General features: G+C 41.7%; 1 protein-coding gene across 2 annotated transcripts in view; it reads left to right on the top strand.

Moving 5' to 3' along the window:
• Nucleotides 1-2,990: 2,990 nt before the first annotated feature.
• Nucleotides 2,991-23,140, top strand: part of ELN (elastin) — a 92,422-nt gene continuing 72,272 nt past the window's right edge. For both annotated transcript variants that reach the window (XM_083376458.1, XM_083376457.1), the window contains exon 1: nt 2,991-3,131. In XM_083376458.1, the coding sequence (XP_083232584.1) occupies nt 3,050-3,131 (82 nt within the window). In that variant the 5' untranslated portion in view covers nt 2,991-3,049. The remainder of the gene's footprint in view (nt 3,132-23,140) is intronic.

The following is a 23,140-nucleotide window of genomic DNA, read 5'->3' as shown; positions in this document are numbered from 1 at the left end:
AGCTGGCTTTGGAGTCTGGAGAACCCATGCGTGATCAATGGATCACCATACCTGCAAGGAATAATAGCAATGGACGCTACCAGCAGTTGGGCATGGAACCCCACAGTGCAAGAAAGATTTCATGGGTACTTTGAGGACCCAGGAATCAGTCATGCTCTCCAGGGCAACATTTTTGTGAGAGTGCTTGTAACACCTCCAAAATTCCAAATGTGCCCATAGTCTCTAGAAATATATCCTGGTCCAACAGGGATCTCCTGAGATTTTGATAATAGATCTCAGGGGCAATACAAAATATTGTAGAACAGTGTATATCTACAATATTTTGGTCCCAAAAAATATGGAAAACATTTGGTCCCAAAAGATATGGAAAACACTGGTCTACAATATTTTGTACTGCCCCTTGAGATCTATTATCAAAATCTCAGAAGACCCCTGTTGGACCAGGGATATATTTCTAGAGGCTATATTTCTCATAGTCATCGATCTGATGCCTCCAGGAAGACCCTCAATAGAACTTTCTATTGCTGGATACTCAGCTTCTTCTCAGCTGGATGCCCAGAAACAATGCTGCCCATAATCATGGAATTTCATTATGTACGTCCACACATAATCTTCTCTTCCTCCATAAATTGGCTCAGTCCCCTTTTTCTAAGCAAGCAATCAACACTGGATCTTGTGACGCTAGGTTCCAAATAGAATCCTTCACAAAGAGAAAACGATGACCTTGGGAACTTGTGATCTCTTGCATTCAAAACATATGCTTAATCATTGGACTATAGTCAATATGAACCAACTTGGCTTCCCAGGCAAAGAAGCCACATCAGCAAATTCCCTTTTAGAAAGCATTTAAGATGTCATCTTCTCAACACTGTGATATAAATTAAGTTCTACTAAATTATTATCTCTTCATTTCTGTCAATTCACACAGAATTCTGATGCCGGCACTGCTTTCCTCCAAGAGACATCATAATATTGTGTTCCCCATTAATTTGGAAGTTCTCCCTCCCTTCATCTTCTGGGTTGGGGGAGTACACTCTAAATGCCCTTCTTTGGCAGCAAAGCTCAATTTTTTCTTGTTTATGGCACCAGACTGAATATTTTTTGATCTAATCAAACAGATTTGCTTAGTGCCTTCCAAACGTTGACATTCTTTCGGAAAACAATGGCAGTGGGCCAGTGAATTTGCTGCCAGTGCTGGAAAAGTCATCGCTTTCTGGCATCAGAAGTCAATAAAACAAAGGGCTTCTTAGGTGGTAGGGAAGGAAGTCCATATCCTTGGAAAGGAGGGCTCCTAAAATCCTCAAATGCACCATGTCTTCCTCCCAACATACAGTATCTATTTTGTCAAGAACAAGGTAGATATTTTGGGCTGTTGTCCTAGGTGCCTCCACTATCCAGAGAACATTGGGTGATATGAGAAGAAGCAAAACCCAGATGGTGATGGCACCCAGATTGTGGACTTCTCTGCCTAACCTTCGTTTGGCCCAGGTTTTCTTTAACAAAGCAGACTAGCAAATGTGTCAATTTATGCTAAGAATGCATACAAACACATTTCAGTCACCACAAGTGTTAAGAATATGTCTTACCTACTTTTTAGAACTTGTAGGGATACTCCTTTTTAATGTGTTCTTCTGAGAATATGCAAAATATATTTCAGTCACCTAGTGAGTCTCATATATCAGGATCTCCCTAGTAGTCCTACCATCTCCTTAAAAACTTTTATGACAGCTTTTAATCACTTTTTACTTTCAGGGAACCTTTTTACTCCCAGTGGTTGCTCAGAACATTAAAGCTCTACGGAGGGCTTCAATGGTTTCATTATATACATACCGGTATTTTGAAACTGAATTTTGTATTGTTTTCCTTTAGAAGTTCAGGACTGTTTGGTCCTTTTTCAGCAGCATCTACTTTGCTGACTTCTTTTCTGAGAAGTCAACACCTTAGTTTTCAGCCGAATCCCCCAAAGCTTGAATTTACACATCTGAGAACCAGAATAATTCTTTCCCATCATTAAATCATAAGCTGCACAAGGCAGGGATCTATTTTAATAAGAGTTGTGCTCAATCGTCACATTTATTAAAAAAACAACAACAACACAGGCATACAGTATGGCCATTTTTTCTTTTATGCTCTTTCCAGCAACTTGGTCAGAGGGTGGATGAACGTTATTTATATCTGGGCAACAGAGGCCTTGGGTGGATTGCCCAGACCAATGTGTTGAGTGGGACAGGTCAGAAGTCTCCAAACTGAAACTTCTGCATCCCAGGGCCTCACCGTGGCCGGTTTGCAAAGGGCATATGGGTTCTCCCTTCTAACAGAGGCTGCAGGACCTTGACCTATCTGGAATCCTGCCTCCTGTCTGGCTGAGCACCGGGGACCAGGTGTCACTGTGTCTGAACACAACCAAATCTGGCCAGTTGGCTCCAGGGAACAAACTCTTTGCAGATAAATGATCGGGACTCTCCCGCTTCATCTCCCTGGCGCCCCCCTTTCTTTCTTTGTCTCTTAGTGGGGACCCCCAGCCCCGCTCGCCTGTTCCTGCTCTCTCTCTCCCCCAGGGCCTGCGGAGTGGAAGAGGCCACCGCGTCCCAAGCCGAAGGAGCCCTCCCGCCCAGCGACCGGCCGCCCCCGCCCGACACCTGACCTCCGGCCTCGGGGGTCTCTTCTCCGGCCTCGGGGTGGGGCGCGGGACCCGAGGGGTGCGTTGCTCTACCAAGCTGGAGGAAGTTCCGTCCCGCTCTTTCCTCTTCGCTAAAGTCTCCTTGGCAGCCGCGCTCGCTGTTGGCAAGGGATGCGCCGATCTGGAGCGGAGCAGCGCGAGAGAAAAAATTGCAAAGGGAAGCCAGCCCGAGCAGTTGGAGAGAGACTCGTGGCTTTGCCCTTTCCCAATGACGTAGTGTCCTGAGCCCTTCCCCTCCCCTCCCCTCCCCTCCACCACCACTCCCCCCCTCCCCCGCCTTTCCCCTTGCATCTTTGGAAGCCACAATTAAGCAGCACCGCTGGGATAAAACGCTCGGGCTGCCAGCGGACTAGGGCATTGCATCGAGAGATGGCCAGGCTGCGGACTTCGTGCCTCCTCCCGGGAGTCCTCGTTCTCCTGCTTTCCAGCCTCCCGGCTTCGTGGCAAGGAGGTAAGAGAAGCACCTCGGGCAGGCTGCGCCGGCTTCAGCTCTGTCCAGCCGCCGCTGAGGTGCTTTCCTCCTGAAAGCCGGGCTCGGCCGTCTGCCCCCTGGCTGCGGAGCCTTCTCGTCGCCTCCGTCCAGCTCCAGCTTTGGGGAGCTCCGAGAAGCCCTGGGCTCTCCTTCCCCGCCCCACTCTAGGCAAAGCTTCTCCACTCCTTTTGTAGAAGGGAAGGGGCGAGGACCCCGCCGCTGCTGCAGGTTACCATTGGCAGGAGAGAGCAGGGTGGGTGTCTTCTGAGCCCCCTTTCCTGGTCTGACTCTGGGGTCTCCAGGGCTTCCAAGAGAGGCGCTGATGTTGCATTTTCAAAAATCAAAAGCCAAGACTTCTGCCGCGTGAACCAGGATGATCTGGAAGGAAGGGCGTAGGTGGGGAGGAAGGTGGGATGTGAAGACACAAATCCAGAGTGCTTTAGGACAACCAATGCTCACGTGGATCCCTAAAAGTGTTTCCAAATGCTGCACTCAACTCCGGGTCCTGTAAGCAGGTTCTGAAAGAGAATCAGAGCATCTCTGAAGGTGTGGCAGATTCCTGAAGCAGACACAGAATCTGCAGACCCAGTTGGAGGGTTCAGTGTGAACCCCAGCATTTCTTCGGCTCCTTTTATGGTAGAGTGGAATTACAAGGTCTCATTCACTGGTAGGAAGCCTCACCTGCAGGGCTCATGCAAGGCATGTGGGTCCCTCTCAGTATAAATGACAGCCAAAATTCTTTATCACTCTCCATGTAGGAACACAGAAAGATTATCCCATTGCTCCATTTCAGGGACAAAGACAAATGTTGGCTGTACAGGATCCAGAAAGTCATCTTGTGCCAACCCAACTCCACCTCTTGGATTTTACATCCCTCCATGGGGCTGTTTGGCGAACCATCTGCCCTCTTAATGACATTCCCCTTGTTTAGGAACCTCACTCTCCTCCTGCTGAATATTCTGACTCCTTGTAACTGATCTGCTTCTCTTGGACAAATCAGTTCCATAGATTTAGGATGTAGCTGGTGATGCTGATGATGAAGTAAACCTTGAGATTTTTCTATACGCATGCCCCGCTAAGGGATATTTTTTCCTTCTCTCTCCTCTGTGCCCAACCTGTTTTGTTTTGAATTGTTGGCACTCCAGATAGAATATGTAGTGATCTGAAAGTCAAAAGACTTTTTGTATTTTTTTTAACACACACACACACACACACAGCTTTACTGTATAGGGAAAATCTGCTGGATGGGTTTGGAACTACCGTAGGTATGATGACAAGCAATTCTCCTAGAAAGTTAGCTATAGACTCCAGTGGGAAGACTTAGCATTTGATATAGCTTGTTCTTTTCAGCTTCATGAAAAAGTTGCCTAGGTAGGCAGTGAATGATGCTTTATTGCACCTACAGCAGAGGCCTGCCTGGATCCCTTTTATAAGCTGTGTTACCCAACTTGAGAGGCACACCCAAGATCTCTTGAATTGCTGCCCTGAAGGATTCTGAGGGCAACACACTGATCCAACATCTCTTCTGCATCTTCACAAAGGGAGTTGTTGGTACAACTAGTAAGCTGCAGTGTGAGGATGACACCTTCTGTTTTTTGAGCAGATCAACTTGTCTCTATAATCCCTTTAGTCTGGTATGAGTTCTTTTTTTAAAAAAAAGTCTGTTGGATCATTCCAGCAATGATCCCTCTAGTATTCGGTTGACTGCTCCTGTGTTCAGCAGTGGCCAACGAAACGCTTTCAGAAAACCTACAAGCAGTGCACAAGGGCTGCATCTCTACTAGTCTGTTCTTAGCACCCAGAAGTACACTGCACCAAGCTGGCAGGTTCCACTTAGGCATCATAGCTCATGCCTGTTGATAATCCTCCCTACCCCACCCATAACTTGGTGTAATTTTTTTAAATGTTGTCTAATCCATGCTGTAGTGTATCCATCCCACTCTCATCCATCCTCATCCTCCATTGCTTTGGAAAGTCTGATCTAAAATTCAGATCCTTTCTTTTTCATCTTGCCAACTCTTTGCATGATAAAAGGGAGACGTGAATGACCCTAAAGCATACCTTTGATAAAGAATTAATTCTCTTCATTGCTTTCAACTTTGGGGGGATAGGCAGTGTCTATCTCGCTGTTGTAACTGAGAGAGCAGGGAAACTGGCTTGTTGGCGTCTTGTACACATTGTAATGGGGTTACTTCGGGAGAATGTCTGGGTGAGTAATATCCTTTCCACCTTGGGCTTTCAAACTATATTGTGGACATAGCTATGTGTATACAACAGGTTTAGGCACAAGAGCTATGAATATTCAAGATAGGGCTTATTCTTGGCTAAACTGCAACAGAAGTAAAAAAAAATAAAGAAAAGAAAAAAAAATACAGGGTATCACTCTTGCTGGAATACAAGAACATTGGCCAAGAATTTTTTTCAAGAAACATTTATTAGAGGAGACAAGGAAGTCAGAAATCCACAGAAATATGTCCCCCAAGTTCTGTCCAGGTTTGAGAGCATATTCTGAAGAATTATATATGAGTTATTTCCTTCTACAAACTGTATACTATGTAGGAAAAAATGTCCCAAGAGATTGGGGGGGGGCTGTCTGGGAGTTTTGACATTTTGGAAGGAGAGAATCATAGTAAATGAGAAGATAAAATTTCTCCTGAATTTTACTGGTGTCTACATATATATGACTATGTAGTTTTCTTGGTAATAATATGAATTAGTTTGAAATTGCCTTCTTACCGAAGACTTTTCCACTTTCCTCTCAGCTCAATAACTCTGGTGGTCTCCCATTCAGGTACTAATCAGATCTGACCCTGGCTTTTTCAACTTCAGCTGGGTAAAGCCACCTGTTGTAAATACTCTTTTGCTGACACCAAAACTGGCTTCAGACAACCAGAACTCACTCTCTCAAGCCCTCTGCTTAGACTTCTATTCTGCTCTGACTGACCAGAGCAGAGCTGACTTTTTTCTTCTTTGACTGTGTCCAAGTGCCATGAATTCCTAAGAGGCTTGTAAATTCTTTGCTAAGAACTAAAACAGGACAGTTTTCATGCTATTTGTGGATTAATTTAGACTACCCTTGAAAGGGAAAGTTGCAGAGGGAGCTGGGAATTTATACCTAAATTGTATTTTCAGGTTGTAGCAATAACACATAAAGAAACTGGATTCATATGCAAACACACACACATACACACACACACACACACACACACACACTTTCCCTATCCCATCAAAGCATTTTTGCATTTCTGTTTACACTCTACTGTGTTGTAGAGTAGCAATGCAGTCTGGACAGGGATCCCTGATGGTTTGTGTTTGTAAAAAAGAATGTAATAGAAGAACAGTGTGTAAATCTGCAGGTACCCTTGCTTGAAAAATTCCCTTAAAAAGCAAACCCTTGCAAGCCAGTTTTTTTTGTATGTCCCTGGAAACAACTCCCACTTGGTTAAATTGGACTTACTCCCAAGTAAGCATGCAACAGATTGCAGAGAATGGTTTTAGAATAACAGGATGCATACCATATTTGACAGCCCTTCAAATTTGGGTCTAGTTACGCAGGATTCCAAAGAATACAATTATTACATTATTGTTAAAGTATCTCAAATGTAGGACCTGTAAGAGAAAGAAAAATCTCCCTCAAGAGGAGCAAAATTCTTGCTGGCTCTATGGACACATCAATGCAATTTTGTTGGCGATAGTAGAGAAATGCCTTGGTGTCACTTTCTTCTAGAACAGGTCTTTGCAATCCAACTACCTCTCTGCAAATTTCTGGTGGTCTCATATTCAAAGAGTAGCCAGGTTCAACTGAGGTTAGCTTTTTCAAGATGAGCCAAGTCATCCAGGTGGTAGCATCTGCTGTGACATAAACCATGCACAAAACCTGGAATGCAATAGGTCTGCTTTCAGGCTAACAAGCTACAAAGTAGTTAGGAGTGTTTGTGTGTGTGTGCTAGGGGGAAATTAATAGAGGCAGAAATCAGGAGTTGTTGCTTCATCTCTATCCATTCATGGTTTCTTTGAAGAAATCACTTGATCCCACTTATCCAGGTTTTTTTTTCTCGTTGGTTTTCTGGAGGCACGTTCAGAAGATGTAGAAAGTAGATCCAAAAAGGAAGGCTTATGGGGAGAAAGTGACAGAAGGGGAAGGCTTCAGAAGGTTTGTTTTTTTTAATTCTGTTTTTTTTTCCCTGTGTTGGAACTTGCTTTTTCTGGAAGTCTAGTTTCATCCTCAACACAATATTGTGCTTTAAAGCCTTTTTTTTTTTTTTTGCAAAATGCTGGAATTTCAAATTTTAGGAATGAATGTTGAATATTTGGCCAGATGCTCTGTAACTTCTCAGTGCTTAATATTACTGAAATACAAACATCTTGGGAAATCATACGCTGGCAAAGACTTATAAGAATGTAAAAAAGAATTCAGACTATATCTACTGAGTGACGAATAGGAGAAAGAGAAGGTCAAATAGAAAGACAAGGGGGATAAATAGAAGGAGAAGAAACCCCAGTTTTTCTTTGTCCCGATGTTTGCTTTTATCTCAGCAAAATATTGGCTGGGCTCACATATTCTGTTTAAGTTGTAAGTTTCAATTATTGATTACAGGAGTGTGCATGGATGGGGGTGGGGGGTGGGGGGGTGGGAGAAAGTAATTAAGAGGGCAGCCAGGACTGCATGATTGAAGCCTCACCCCCCCTTTTTTTACATGGGGGGGATCTGATTGTTTGCCAAATAAAACACAATGTTCACACATTATCCTACCCCAGGGGTAGGCACCCTCGGCTCTTTTATGACTCATGGACTTCAACTCCCAGAATTCCTGAGTCAGCATAGCTGACTCAGGGATTCTGGGAGTTGAAGTCCATGAGTCATAAAAGAGCCGAGGTTGCCTACCCCTGTCCTACCCGGAAAGACCAGCTGAGCAACCTTTCTGCCACTTGAGGGAGCCCTTCTTTTAAACCTGAATCTCAGCAGCCCAGAGAATTGCTTTCTATTATTTATTATTAATAATAATTTACAAGTGTGTAGCATGCTAGAAGCTGCACTTATTTGACTGCTTATTTTCTCATTCAAAACTGGAACACTGTACAACTGTAGTACAGTCCTGAAGAATTTAGGGTCAGGGGGAAAAGGGTATGGAGGGTGCATGGAGGTGTTAATTGCACACCCTTACCAGAAACCATAGATCACAGCCTGCAATTCCTCCAACATCCGAGGCTATGCATCAAGTTAAAGCAAAGAAACCATATGATGACTTCAGCTTAAACAACATCTTATGCCAAGCAACCTCACCAAATTTTCTGTTGGGCATTTTTGCTATCTTTTTTCTTTAAATGAACGGGATGGAGAGAACAGTGTAGAGAATGAACAGCGCAAATAGTGACAATCAGATTGATAAGGAGGAAGCTTAAAAACATGCCCACATTTTTGCTAGATCCCCAATTAGTACTATTTACCAGGGAGTCTAAGAAGAGAAATCTTTGTATGGATGCAGTCTATGTTTGAGAGCCAGATTCGGGGGACAATCCCCAGAGAAGAGCAGTGGCCTTTATATACAATGCGTGTAAAAAAAGAACATGGCTTTAATCACGTACTGCCCTATAGAGAGTTTCTGATTCCCGCTCCTCTGCAGACCCCCTTGCTGCTTGGGTTTTTTTCGAGGCACATAAGTGGAAAACAGGATGCTGGACAGAGCAGGAGAGAAAAAGAAAAATGTTCCTCAGTCCATGCCAACCTCATAATTTCATAAACCTGGCAACTCCAACAGTTGCTTTCTCGTTGCAACCCAGTCCCTTCCAAAGGGGGCCAGAGACTGAGCAGCTCTTGGAACTAAGCTGGGGCAAATTAGCAAAGATGTTTGGCTTTCTACTTGATCGAGTGTTCTTTTCATTTTCTTTTTGAACTGTGTCCTTGTGAAACCTCTTTGTTAAAATAGGCCTGTGAGATAAGATTACACTTTCTGCTGTGGTTTATTTTTGTTCTTCATTCTATAAAGTATAAAATGGAGAGACCTGAAAATATAAAGTGGAGAAACCTGAGGCTTGCATGGACGGGGGGGGGGGGGGTGGGGGAGAGACAACCCCCCCTTCCTGGATTCTATAGAGATAATGGTATGTAGAAGCTTGGTGTGTTTCAGAATTGGCAGAGCTATGCTTAAAGCTGCTAAATCACGTTGTCCCTTTCTTCAAAGTGAGAAACTAAGTCAGGCGAATAGAGGAATAGGCCAATTGGTTCTCAGGTACTCCATTAATTTCCTCTACTTTTAATCTTTTTTTGTTTGTTTGTTTGTTTGTTTGCAAGGATTAGCAATAGTGCTTAAACTTATATACCACTTTATAGTGCTTTACAGCACTCTCTAAGCAGTTTACAGGCTCAGCTTATTGCCCCCAAACAATCTGGGTCTTCATTTTACCAATCTCAGAAGGATGGAAGGCTGAGTCAATCCTGAGCCGCTCAGGATCAAACTCCTGGCTGTGGGCAGAGTTAGCCTATAATACTGCATTTTAACCATTGCTCCACAGCAACTTTAGATTAGAGGGTTGCAAGTAGAACCATAGGAGGTCTGTTGGAAGTTTGAATGGTCATAATCGAATACAGGTATTTCATACAATATCCAGAAGCACTTCTGCTTCTCTCCATTTTATTTTATTTTTTAAATCATTCGTTCCTTCTGCCTAGAGTCTGTCACTACCTAGCGGATATGAAGCCCACTTCCTCTGAAGGTGTAGTTTTCGTTTTCTTCCCTGTCTCAGCCTGGTGCCTCACAGCATCTCAGCATTAAGCTGATTAGCTGATTAGCTTTGCAGCTCTGGATGCTTTTTTCAGGCTAGGCATAAGCTGCCAGCATTCATCAGAATTTTCAACTTCTGCCCTTCTCCGTGATCTGAACTTTGGACTCAAGACTGGTTGCCGCTGTATGAAAAAAAAGTCAGTCCAACCACATTGTTATTGGGACAGAATTCTACTGCCAGACCACTAATGATTCGGGTGCCCACATATGGCTGCAAAGTGGTAAGGCATAGGCGGTGTTTAATTCTGGCTGAAGCCTATAATCCTGCCTCTAAGCAGGTGCTGAGGTCTGACCTGTCCAAGTAAAAATTATTTGAGTTTTTCAGAAATGGACAACCTGAAAAAGTTATCCTCTGTTTCCAGCTTTTTCTTGGACTATTTTACTTATTTTGAAGCAAATCCTATGAAGTAGATTCATGTAGGACTATAGTTAGAGTGTTAGAACATGTACTTGACTTGTCCAGCAACTCCAATGAAACCACCACTTCAGCTGTATCCTGAATGCAGTTTACATGGAAAGCCAATGTGGTGATTTTACCTTTGGAAATTACTGATGGCTATTTTAAGAGACAAATTCTGCATAATGAAAGCATGGGAGGGATACAAAGGTGTGTGAAGAATTGTGCTTGTATGCATGTATGTGTGCAAGTGCAACAGAGTATTTTGTAGTTCTGTAGAGGGATGATATTGTATAATGTTATATAGGTAGTTCTCTACTTACAACCATAATGTAGCCTGCCCATTATGGTCATAAATCATGAAGGTTGTAAAAATGGGTCACTGCATGACTGACCCAATTTTATGACCTTTTTTGGAGCAGTCATTAAGCAAATTCCATGGTTGTTAAGCAAACCCATGGTGCGTTTTTGCCAGAAACTGGAAATAAATGCTGGTTTTTAACAAAATATCATGGTCATGTGACTGCAGAATGAAATAGCTGTAAATGCAGGCCAGTTACTGAGTGCCCAAAATACAGTCACATGACCTCATCAGGTAACCAGCCATTGGAACTTCGGAATTATGTTGTAAGTGCCTTTTGGAGTGGGGGAGTCTGTCATAACTTCGGACAGTCATTAAGTGACCCATTGTAATTTGAGCGCTTCCCATATATAACAAGATGGGAATGGGCAGGTAGACTTTCTGAGCTTTTTTGGGAAACCTTAACACTGCCAAGGTTCAAGAGCTTCTCATTCACTTCCTATCCTATACCTAGATTTAGTGAGATTAATGCTACTTATTGAAATAGCATTATCTTCACTGAGCTGTTCTTTCGATGGATTACTGCTCACATTGCTACTGGAAAGCAAAGCTTCTCCACTTCATTTGAATCTATGCTACTAAAACTCTCGTGACTGTTTGATTATTTCTTTGTAACATTCAATTGGGCAAAATGGTACAGGGCAACAATCTTTAGAATACAGAAAATAGAATAGAATAGAATAGAATAGAATAGAATAGAATAGAATAGAATAGAATAGAATAGAATAGAATAGAATAGAATAGAATAGAATAGGACTTTGGAGGTCTTCTAGTCCAGCCCCCTGCTCAAGCAGGATACCCTATACCATCTCAGACAAATGACTGTCTAGTCTCTTCTTAAAAACCTCCAGTGATGGAGCGCCCACGATTTCTGGAGGCAAGCTGTTCCACTGGTTAATTGTCCTCACAGTTGGAAAGTTTCTCCTTAATTCCAGGTTGCTTCTCTCTTTGGTTAGTTTCCAACCATTGGGCTAACTTACATAATGAGTCCAAAATCTGAGACCTATGATTTGACCAAGCTGTCATCACTTCAATGATGCTGTGTGCCACACTGTTCTAGTCAGCCACAGTCATGTGATTGTCATTTATACAACACTCCCTGGGGAAGCCAACAGAAGTTGGAAGTCACTCCCACCTGCTTTTTTGACCACCTGTGGTAATTTCATTTCTGTTTAGGTAAGAAAATCTCTTTGAAACAATTACCCAAACTCATTGTCTTTGTCAATGTCCATAAAGGGTGCCCAGAAGTAACAACATATCTTGTTTTAACCTTGATCAAATAATAAGCCAACTTTATATTCCTTCCTTTTACTTCTAACAGTCTTAATCATTATTTCATTCGAATATTATTAAAGGATTTTATTCCTCTTAATATCTTCTGTGTCCAATCACATTCATCAAGGACTTAACAAGTCTCTTTTGTAAATCTAACAAAAAAAATTTGGTCACTCTCTTGGTTTGTCATTTGTATTTCTCTTTAAAATTTACAACCTCAGCCAGTTACCTTTTCCTTTGTCTCCAGTGAGACATCCTTTTCTAAGTCATTCTCTTGGCCTGTCAGTTATAAATCCATTTTCAATACCATCTCAGTATGGCCCTCTTCTGACTGTGCATTACGCACACACACTGGGGGCAAATTAATTGTGCCTGCACATTCTGCTCCAGACTGCAGGTCCTGAAAGAAGCACATCACCATTGAGGGTGGGTGTTGGAGAAAAAAGTCCTAAAGTGTCCATCAAATGAATAAGAATATTGGTAGGTAGTGTAAATGATGGAATGTCTTTGCATTGTACCCTTAATTCCAAAAATATTACCTACTGAAGCCACCCTCCCTATGCAGGGATATTCTCAGATCACAGGTAATGGGGGAAGGCCTTCTAATTTTTTTCCCCCAGGGAATCTCTCTAACTCTCCCTTCTGGCTAGATAACAGCTGCATAATTGTACAGCATCTAAACAGCATTTCAGGTACGGTAGTCCTTGACTTTGGACTAGAATTGGGACTACAATTTCAATTTCTAAGTGATGTAGTCATTAAGTGAATCATCATGTGACGAGATCTGATTTTAGAACCATTTTTACCATGGCCTTTAAGCAAATCACATGGTCATTAAGTAAATCATGTGATCATTAAGTGAACCATGTTGTAACTTCAGGGACCAGTTGTAAGTCATTTTTTCTGAGGATGTCATAACTTCAGACTATTAAATAAATAAACTGTTAAATAAACAGTTGAGAGGACTACCTGTAGACTGGGCAAAGGCTATTATGGGCTACAAACGCTGAGTTTCTACATGAGTGTTCTACACATGTATGGCACATGGATGGACCTATCAGAAGGCCAAGATAGAAGAAGATGTTTCATGGGATGGATTACTCCTCTTCGGCTTTTCTCATTGGTGGATTTGAAACAGCAATATCCCAGATAGTCATAGGGCCTCTTTGCATCCCTCAAACTGAGAGGCTGCAAAACTACAACTAGGAAATCGGAGATGATCTATTTCTTTAGACATTTCCCTCAGGCAGATCTTGGGACCTGGCATCATCAAAAGTCCTTGGCAAAAGGTTAGATTCTGAGAGATTACAGGCTCCAAAAATGACAAGAAGGGAAAGCTTGCTTCACACAATTGAAATAAAGAATCAACTTTTCATTCAGCATGCAGAGTTCTCCCATGTAGACTTTTTAAATTCTCCTTATTACAAGCAGAGGAAATGAAGGCTCATTTTGTTTCTCAGGGATAGGCCTCCCCATCAAAGCAGGCATGTGAAACTTGCAATGTTACATGACGTCGCACGACATATTGTGACTTTTTCCCTATTGCCGGCAATGGAGTGGGTGCGGTTTCAGCGTGATGCATCCGGCCCATGGACCGACAGTTTGACATGCCTGCCTTAAAGGAACATGGTTTGTTAATTATTTCCCAAATATTTTTTGCCCCACTCCCCTCCATCATTTGCAGCCCATCCTTCTCCAGAACGCTCTCAATTTTATTTTGTTGGTGGATATTGTAGGAAAAATGACAGTTGCCACATATTTCAAGAAAATTCTGCAAAGTATCTCCTTTTTTTTCCCTCCAGTCAACTGCAAAAAGAAAAAGAATAAGTAGAGAACATCATGTATTTAAAAAGAACTTTGGGCTCATTTTTGCAAAATCAGGGGGAAAAATATAGAGAAGAAAAATGGGAAAGAACAATGTAATTCCTTAATTTCCATGTACCTCCGTTATCATTCTGCCACAGTGATAGTAAGCAAGCAAGGCAGAAGGACATTCTCAGTATAAATTCATAGGATACGAAGATATCAGAAGAATCCTTTGTTATCCATTTTGAGTATGGAATGGGGAAAAACAACATTGATTTGCTTGGGCAGGAAAATAGCCCTATCTAGAACTCCTTCAGTTGTGTCTGTGAATCCTTGTGTGCACTGGCAAGAAACTCAGGCTTACATATTATACAAGAACCCCAAGGGCTGAAATGGCATTGAAATTGAACAAGGCCACTCTTTTAAAAATTCTATGTCTAAGAATAGGAGAACATCTTGAAATTATATGATATCACCAGGGATAATGGAACAAACAATCAAACGAACAAAAATTAAGGCCGCTCTTGCTTCTTCTCTTCTGTTCCTATTTTGGTTTTTTTTTTATCCTTCATAGATGCATAGATACTTCTTTTTAAAATAAATTTGCCGGTGTAAGGATTAGTGGTTCCAATCACCACTGAGTCACAAGCTGCCTTGAAAGCTATGAGCATTCTTACGGTTGTGGATCTTAAAGAAATGCCAGTCAGCACAAAGTTTGCTGGAATATTGCAGTTCTATGGTTAGGCAGTCACTGTTGTCAGGATAAATAACTTGATTGTCTTTGGATGACAGGGTGGCTAATCACACCATCTTGCTTAAGGGTAAGCCTCAGTCTGTTAATCTTGCAAACCCACAGTGCTGAATTGTAAAATAATGTTTCTCAAAAGATTTTTACTGGGGGGAAAAATCAGAAAAAAGCAGATTTATTTTTATTTGTATGCTCGGTGTGATCCAAAAACACACACTTTTGCTAGTTATCATTGAACAAACGGTGTCATATAAATGTATTTTCGGACCAGTGTTTCTGCATACAAAGCTTGGATTCTTACCAATAGTACATTTCAAGACAGAGCACTCCATGACATAAGTAGTTTAGGAGGCGATTTTAAACATTTCTCTTCGGTCCAAAATTGACCGCTTCCAAGAAAATGGGGGAATCTGTTTAACAGACACAACAGGCTCCTGACCAAAAAGACACATGTGGTCATTTCCCCCCCACTCCCATCCTTTGGCTTGTTTTGTTTTTTTTTTAAAAGTAGAATTCACTGACAAATATTCTTCTGCATTTTTGTCTTGATTGGTCCTCAAATCCAAATTGCTTTTACTACAGAAGTACATAGGATGACAAGTGCATAGAATGAAGAAGACCTATGGCTGTCATATTTTTTAATCCTCTTGAGAACATCTGGCTTGGAACAGAAGGGGTGGGTAGAAGAAAGACACCCTAAAGCTGGGAGGTAATTGGAGGAAAGGATGTCAGTGACTTTTTTTTAATTCCAACTCACCGCTGGAGTTGGTTGACAGGGTAAGAAGACCTCATTCCCATGCTGTCTGTCCCCATGGTTCTGGATTTTTGCATAGTTTTAGTTTTTTAATTGTTTTCCTGTATATGTTTCTACAATTTGTAAGCCTCCCAGAGTTGGGGAGATGGACTGCATATAAATTTGACAAATAAATAAATTCCAGCTGTTTCCTTTGGTGGCACATGGGGCCTCCAAATCTTTTTAAAAATTATTATTATGTTAATATTATTTGGATATTATTATGGTTTATCACACAATCATCCAGATGTTTAGACTGATTTTGTCACGTTTGTCTACCTATTGAGTCCTTCCCAAGGATCTGGGATAGGCAGATGTTGTTATTTAATAATACTAATGGTATCTTTGCAGGATATAACCTGTTCCAAGTAAAGCTGCCTTATCCTATTGACTGATGGTGATTTTGCCAAGGCCAGTGGTGCTCAAGCTCCAGATGTTTTGGAAATGCACCCAAGGCACCTATCATTATTGGTACTTTATTTTGCCACAGTTATTCTACTTCTATTTGCAAATCTTTACTTCATTATTATAATTTAGATTTAGAACGCCACTAAATTAAAAAAAAAAGACTCAGGGCAGTATATGGGGCAGCAGACAGCAGTTATAAATCTGCTTTCAGTCTGGAGGTTATAAGAGCTGAAACTAATGTGGTCACCAGGTTGGAGGAAACTGGATTACAGATTTATGGCCTGTTTGGCAGTTTTAGTCTTAGAAGAAAAAGGATTCTGGGGGAAAAAACCAATGAAAATGAAACAAGAGCACTACATCCACACTCTGCAAGTGCTTTTGTGGAGCTTTAATAAGTTGCCTGAAAAGTAAACTTTCCAGGAGTGTCTTCCATCCAGTGGGCTAAGAAATATGGTATTGTTGATTCCTCCTCCCCCCTTCCCCCCCCTGAAATCTGGATACCAGCAATAGGCTCTAGCAACTATGAAATGATGAAATCAAAAACCCCAGGCCAGTTTTGAGAGGGGAAGTGCCTAATTTCCTAAGCACTTACTGATCATTCCTTTGATTTACATGCTGCAAACTGAAGACCCAAAGCTTGAAGATGGTGTGAAAATTGTCTGGAATCCATATACTAAAGTTTTGGCACACAAAGGGGAAAAAAAGAATGCACGTTTTCCAGGCTTTGATATCTTTACCAAGTCGAATAAAACTTCATTAACGTCTGCCTTAAAAAGTTAGTGTATTGATCATCCACAAATATTTTCTAAACATCCGTTTTGCATCTTTGGAATGGGGAGAAGTGTGGCAATAGGGGATATTTTTTCTGACCCGACAAGTAATCTAGTATGGTTTTCTCAACATCATTAAAACCTGCTTCCCTAGAATTCACTTGGATAAAAACATATTTAGCTTACAGTAGCGGGTGACCACTGGGAGGGAATAAAAAAAGAAAAGATGGGGGCCACAATACTTCCATATACTCTGGCTATCAACAACTTTCTTTGACCAATCCTCTGTTCCTTTGCTTTCATCTTGCTATCCCTAGCTCATGAGTAAAGCTATCTTCAGTCAGCCTTTGCCATATCAATATAATATGCCCCCACATATTCTGACACCATCCAATGGCAGTCTTACGGTGGGTAAAATCTGTTGGATGTCACTCATAACCTGGTGGGAGGCTTTCAGGGACTATAATGACCAGGAATGGCAGGGGAGGGGGGGCGAGAGGGAGAGAGGGAGACAGAGGCAATGAGGGTAGCATATTGCATGTGAAGATAGTTTCTGGCCACAGAGATAGGTGGAAACTGCACAGTGAGGAAATATTCTGTTTCTTCAACTATCCATTAGTTATAGGTTAGCCAAATTACTCAACCCCAATCTGATCCATCGGCCCCAGCTCCATGTCTGCTTCCTGTCATCACCAACACTCTTTCACTTGAGATCTGCAATGTCATTGAGTTGGAAGAACCCAAATTAACATAGGATGGCCTCAAAAATTTGGAAATAATTAGGAGCCAGGCAGCAGAGGGGCATAGTCATCTCTTACAGGGGGCAGGAAGGATTATAAATGTAAAAATAGCAGTGTATCTATTTCCTGGAATCAGGAGGTGAGTGTAGGGTGTCCTTCTTCCTCCATTTGCCTCCAAAGACCTTTGTCCCATGAGGCTACGGGGTGTGCCTGCACACATAAAATGTTCCACCTCTGACAGGTTCTCTTGCCTCTCCCAATAAAGACTCTAGTCACACTAACCAAGACAGATTTGATGTCCAGCTGTGGCTAAGAAGAATGCAGGAGACAAAACATGAGGTTCATCTTCCAACAAAGGAGGCAGAATAGGTGGACCATGAGGTCCAGTTCAACTTCAGAAATGCAGGAAGGAGTTTAGTCCACCAGGAGTACATAGTAGAGAAGAGCCATGATGGGGTAAAGCCCATAGTTTATTACTAAAACTATATTTTTTCCCCTTTCCTGTCTCAAAATGATAGAAAAAACAGTATCTGATTTCTACCAGCAGTGATCAGGGATTTCAAGGATCACAGAAAAGGGTCACGCATGGAATCCTGAGCATGGTTGGCTGGGGAATTCTGGGAGTTGATGTCTGCACATCTTAAGTTTCTTAACTTGAGAAATACTGTCCTAAAGCTTGGAGTATCTCAATGCATATAAAAAGCCATTGAATTCAGCTTGGCTGAAAACTTTCAAAATTAAAAAAAGTCCTTTAGTCAGTGACAAGATAAACATATCAGTGAGTCTTCGTAAAGTAACACCATCTTCCTCTCATTACTTTGATGATTAAGCACCTAACTTGGATTACAAAACATGCTGAATTTGGATTAAAAAACACTGTTTTGCTGTTTGCATGGTATGCCCAAATGAAGAATTCGTATTATGGCTTAAAGTTATGGTCTGGTTCACACACAACCCAGACCATGGCTGGGCTCCCAAAACTACACAATTCCATTTTAACCCAGTTCTGGTATGTTGTGTAAATTCAGCCCAACAGTATGACAGAAAATATGATCTTAGTTGGCCCTCAGTCATTCATTCAGATGAACAGAAGCTATACATACCACCATCTCTCATTTGCCATTTCACCCTGGAGCCTCTCTTGCACATCTACACACTTGGCACACACCATGCACAAGTAGTTATGTGCATCTAGGCACCATCTGCACTCCACTTCTAAAGTGTGCTGTGCACCATCAATCATACTAGCATTCATGTGCCAGAGCAGCTTCCCTCCTCACATTCTGACAGCCAAACGCCTGCAAGTGTGTGAGTGCAGTGCCAGGAAGACCCCAGTTCAACTCTCTCACAGACACACCAACAGCTAAGCTGCAATCTATCAGGCTTAGTATCCTCCCTTTCTCCAAAACAAAGTTCAGCCATATGGTGATCATAATGAATTCCTGGAGCACCTTACGCAAGGTTGAAAAGATGTAATATATGTGAAGAATTCTGGCCCTTCTCCAGAAGCACTAGACAAATTAATATCCTGGCCCAGAATGCTGTATTCTTTGCCTTCATAAATCATTTGCGATAATCTCACCATCTGATTTATTCAGCCTCCATGTGCGCGACCTATTCATCATTTCTGATAGAAGGCTGTGGCCAGTCATATGGGACTTACCCTGGCTACACTGTGTAGTAGTTTACAAAGCAGCAATCACAGCAAAGTGAGTATTCCTGGACTTTTAGAAAGACTTTTAGACAGTGTTTCTCAAAACACTCAAAAGAGCCTTGGTGGAGCAGTGGGCTAATGCCTCCTTAAGTAACACCAGCTGCCTGCAATTAGTGCAGGTTCGCATCCCACCAGGCTCAAGGTTGACTCAGCCTTCCATCCTTCCAAGGTAGGTAAAATGAGGACCCAGATTGTTGGGGGCAATTAAGCTGACTTTGTAATAATGCCACTTGGTGTGTGTGTGTGTGTGTGAAAGCCCCAATAAGCAGGCATATACATAGAATGAAGGCTACTGCTAAGCTTGTAAGCTGCCCTGAGTCTTTGGAGAAGGGCGGGATATAAATGGAATTTTAAAAAAAAACAGATTAGAAACACAAATTAAAATAGGCAAGAAAATGGTAAGTGAGCACCTGTCCAGACTAGACAAGTTCAAATCACCAGGACCAGATAGAGTATACCCCAAGGTTCTCAAGGAACTGGCAGATGTGATCTCAGAACCACTGAACTATATTTTTCAAAGATCCTGGAGCACTGAGGAACTACCAGAGGACTGGAAAAGGGGAAAAAATGGGTCCAGGAAATTACAGACCTATCAGCCTGACCTTAATACCTGGGATGATTCTGGAAAAGATAATCAAGCAACGAATCAGCAAACACCTAGAAGGAAACAATGTCATTACAAAAAGCCAATATGGGTTTGTCAAAAACAGATCATATCAGACAAATCTTATCTCTTTCTTTGATCAAGTGACAAAATTAGTGGACCAGAGGAATGTTGTGGATATAATTTATTTGGACTTCAGTAAGGCATTTGATAAAGTAGATCACAACCTACTACTTGATAAGATAGAAAAATGTGGGTTAGTCAGCATCACCACCAGGTGGATTTGTAGCTGGCTGACCGGCCATATTCAGCGTGTGGTCCTCAATGGAACCGCATCTACATGGAGGGAAGTGAGTAGAGGGGTGCCCCAGGGCTCTTCAACAACTTCATCAACAATTTGGACAAGGGAATAGATGGGGAACTCATCAAATTTGCAGACAACACCAAGCTGCTGGAATAGCTAACTCTCCAGAAGACAGGCTTAAGCTACAGAAGGTTCTTGACAGACTTGAACACTGGGCACTATCTAACAAAATGAAATTCAGTGGTGAAAAAAGTAAGGTTCTACATTTAGGCAAGAAAAACCAAATGCACAGGTATAGTATATAGGAGGTACCTTGCTCAATAATAGTAACTGTGAGAGGGATCTTGGAGTCCTAATGGACAATCACTTAAATATGAGCCAGCAGTGTGCTGCAGTTGCCAAAAAAGCCAACACAGTGCTAGGCTGCATTAACAGAGGGATAGAATCAAGATCACGTGAAGTTTTTAATAGTACAGGGTTGATTTATTATTTTTTAAATTGGGTTTTAACTTTTGTATGATTGATTTTTAACTCCCTGTAAACCGCCCTGAGTCCTCAGGGAAAGGGCGGTATATAAATGCAATAAAATAAATAAATAAATAAATAAGTGTTAATACCACTTTACAATGCCTTGGTAAGGCCACGCTTGGAATACTGCATCCAGTTTTGGTCACCATGATGTAGAAAAGATGTTGAAACTCTAGAAAGAGTACAGAGAAGAGCAACAAAGATGATTAGGGGACTGGAGGCTAAAACATACAAGGAACGGTTGCTGGAATTGGGTATGTTTAGTTTAATGAAGAGAAGGATGAGGGGGGACATGAAAGCAGTGTTCCAATATCTCAGGGGCTACCACAAAGAAGAGGGAGCCAAGCTATTCTCCAAAGCACCTGAAAGCAGGACAAGAAGCAACGGATGGAAACTAGTCGAGAGAAGCAACCTAGAACTAAGGAGAAACTTCCTGAAACAATTAACCAGTGGAACAACCTGCTTCCAGAAGTGAATGCTCCAACACTGGAAGTTTTTAAGAAGAGACTGGACAGCCATTTGTCTGAAATGGTATAGGATTTCCTGCCTGAGCAGGGGGGTTGGACTAGATGACCTCCAAGGTCCCTTCCAACATTATTATTATTATTATTATTATTATTATTATTATTATTATTATTATTATTATTATTATTATTATTATTATATTATATTATTATTATTATTATTATTATTATTATTATTATTATTATTATTATTATTATTATTATTATTATTATTATTATCTTCAACCACTATAAAATGGGTAGACTTCAGTTCCCAGAACTCTCAACCTTGGCCAACCCAGAATTCTCTACCTTGGCCATTTTAAGATGTGCGAATTTTAACTTCCAGAATTCCCCAGCAGTCCAGAGAGAGTGGAAAGTAAAACTGATGCAAGGAGTGAAAATTCTAAAGCAGGAATGTGATGGACATTTAATTCTGAGTAAATATTATTTTGATTGGACTCTAATTGTTGTTGAAACTTATAAAAATGGGTGGTGATGGCGATTGGACCCAATAATCCAGTTCTGTGGCTACATTCAGACAACCTCTTTAATCTGGCTACTGAATTTACTCATTTCTGAGTTTGCATAATATTTGAATCATAAGTGAATGAGAAGTGTGTATACAATAAATCACAGAAAAGTAACCCACTTTAACACTACCCAAGTTTAGCCTGCTGACAAATGTATCTGCTAGGTTTTTACCTCGCTTGCTTGAGCATCCAAGCATCCTCCATCTTTGAGATGTGCTAACAGTAATTTGGCAATAAACAATTCTCCACCTTTCCTCTGCTTGTATGAGTAAGCCCCCAGGGACTCCTCCAAATGTTGGATTCACCCTGGAATGCGATAGCTTGCATTAATTGAAAGCAAATTTCAAAGCATGTGCTGAATGCCTTTTGCTTCCCATTACATGCCCCAGATTTGATTGAAGGTTGGTTGACTCAGACGTATGGATGACTTTAACCAGAGTCTCTGTTACTGAGGCTGGAATTGTCACTTTCTCTAAGTGACATTTCAAGGGGGGGGGGACCTGCCATCCTGAAACCCAATCAAGATTAGCAAGCGACATGGAATAAAGCACATTCCCAGCAGAAGAGCTCCAGTTCTCCTGCCTCCTTTTTGTCTGGATGCTGAATCAGTTCCTCTGGAGGTTTGGGGAAAGCTGTGTTCAGTCAACAGGGCACTGCATATCTCTGAAGCTCTGATGGGTGGGGGGAAACACCAGGGAAGATGCAGCTCCCCCCCCTCCTGATGAGTTGCAGCCAGCCAGCAGACAGGCGCTTTCAGTTCCCCAAGGAGGCTGCAACACACAACCCATAGCTCCAGTGTCCCAGACAGCCCACCCATCCTGACCCCTTTTAAGCCCTGGCAAATAGGGCCTGCAGACAACTCATAAACAGACTGCCAAGGAGATCATTCTGGGAAGATAAGTCCACGCCAGGGATGAGTCTGGCAAGAGTTCTTCAGTTGCATCAGGTACTATGACCTTTTTATACATGCAGACCCTTATACAGGTGCACATGCCCACATAGGACATCCAAATAATATATAGCACACACATGGCATGAAAATGAGCTGAACAGAATCTCCATGACCAGGAGCTTCGTTGCTGGGGTAGTGCAAACAAAAATGCTGTTGCCCTGACTGAGCTTCTTGGAAGCATCCACTTGGTCACTATGGATACCAAGTGCTAGATTAGATAGAATGACGGGAAGCCAACAGTGAGTTTATTCTGTTCTTATTTATTCTGGCTACAAACTTAATCTGGTTCATATTTATTCTGTCTCATCATACAAGTGCCCTGGGAGCTAAAGTTGTGTAAAAAGAGGAAGTTAACTATTTTTAAGGTATACAAACTAAGCCAGCAATTCCCAGAATTCAGCAAAGGAAGGTACAATATTTATGGGTGGATAAAACTGAGCCAATTCTACCCTGTAACTGCCTCAGGGCTTCATTTGATTTCTATGGCTGCGTTCACATGACACACTTACAATGGTTACTGAATTAATTGATTTTTTTCTGGGTGCACACAGCTACTTCATACAAGAAGATAAGCCAGCGGGGAAAAACACTATGGCTAACACTAACCAAGTTTAGCATGTTGTACAATTGTATCTGCAGGGTTTTTACCTTGTGTGATTGTATGTTGGATTGTTTTATTTATAGCTTGATCCTGATATTGGTTCTCGGTTACAAAAGTTGGTATCTTGTTGCTGATGAAAAATTTCAAAAACAAATTGAGGCGTCTTTGG

This window comes from Vipera ursinii, assembly GCF_947247035.1.
Source record: "Vipera ursinii genome assembly, chromosome: 1".
Taxonomy (NCBI): Eukaryota; Metazoa; Chordata; class Lepidosauria; order Squamata; family Viperidae; genus Vipera; species Vipera ursinii.
This window is presented reverse-complemented; position numbering and strand designations above follow the sequence as displayed.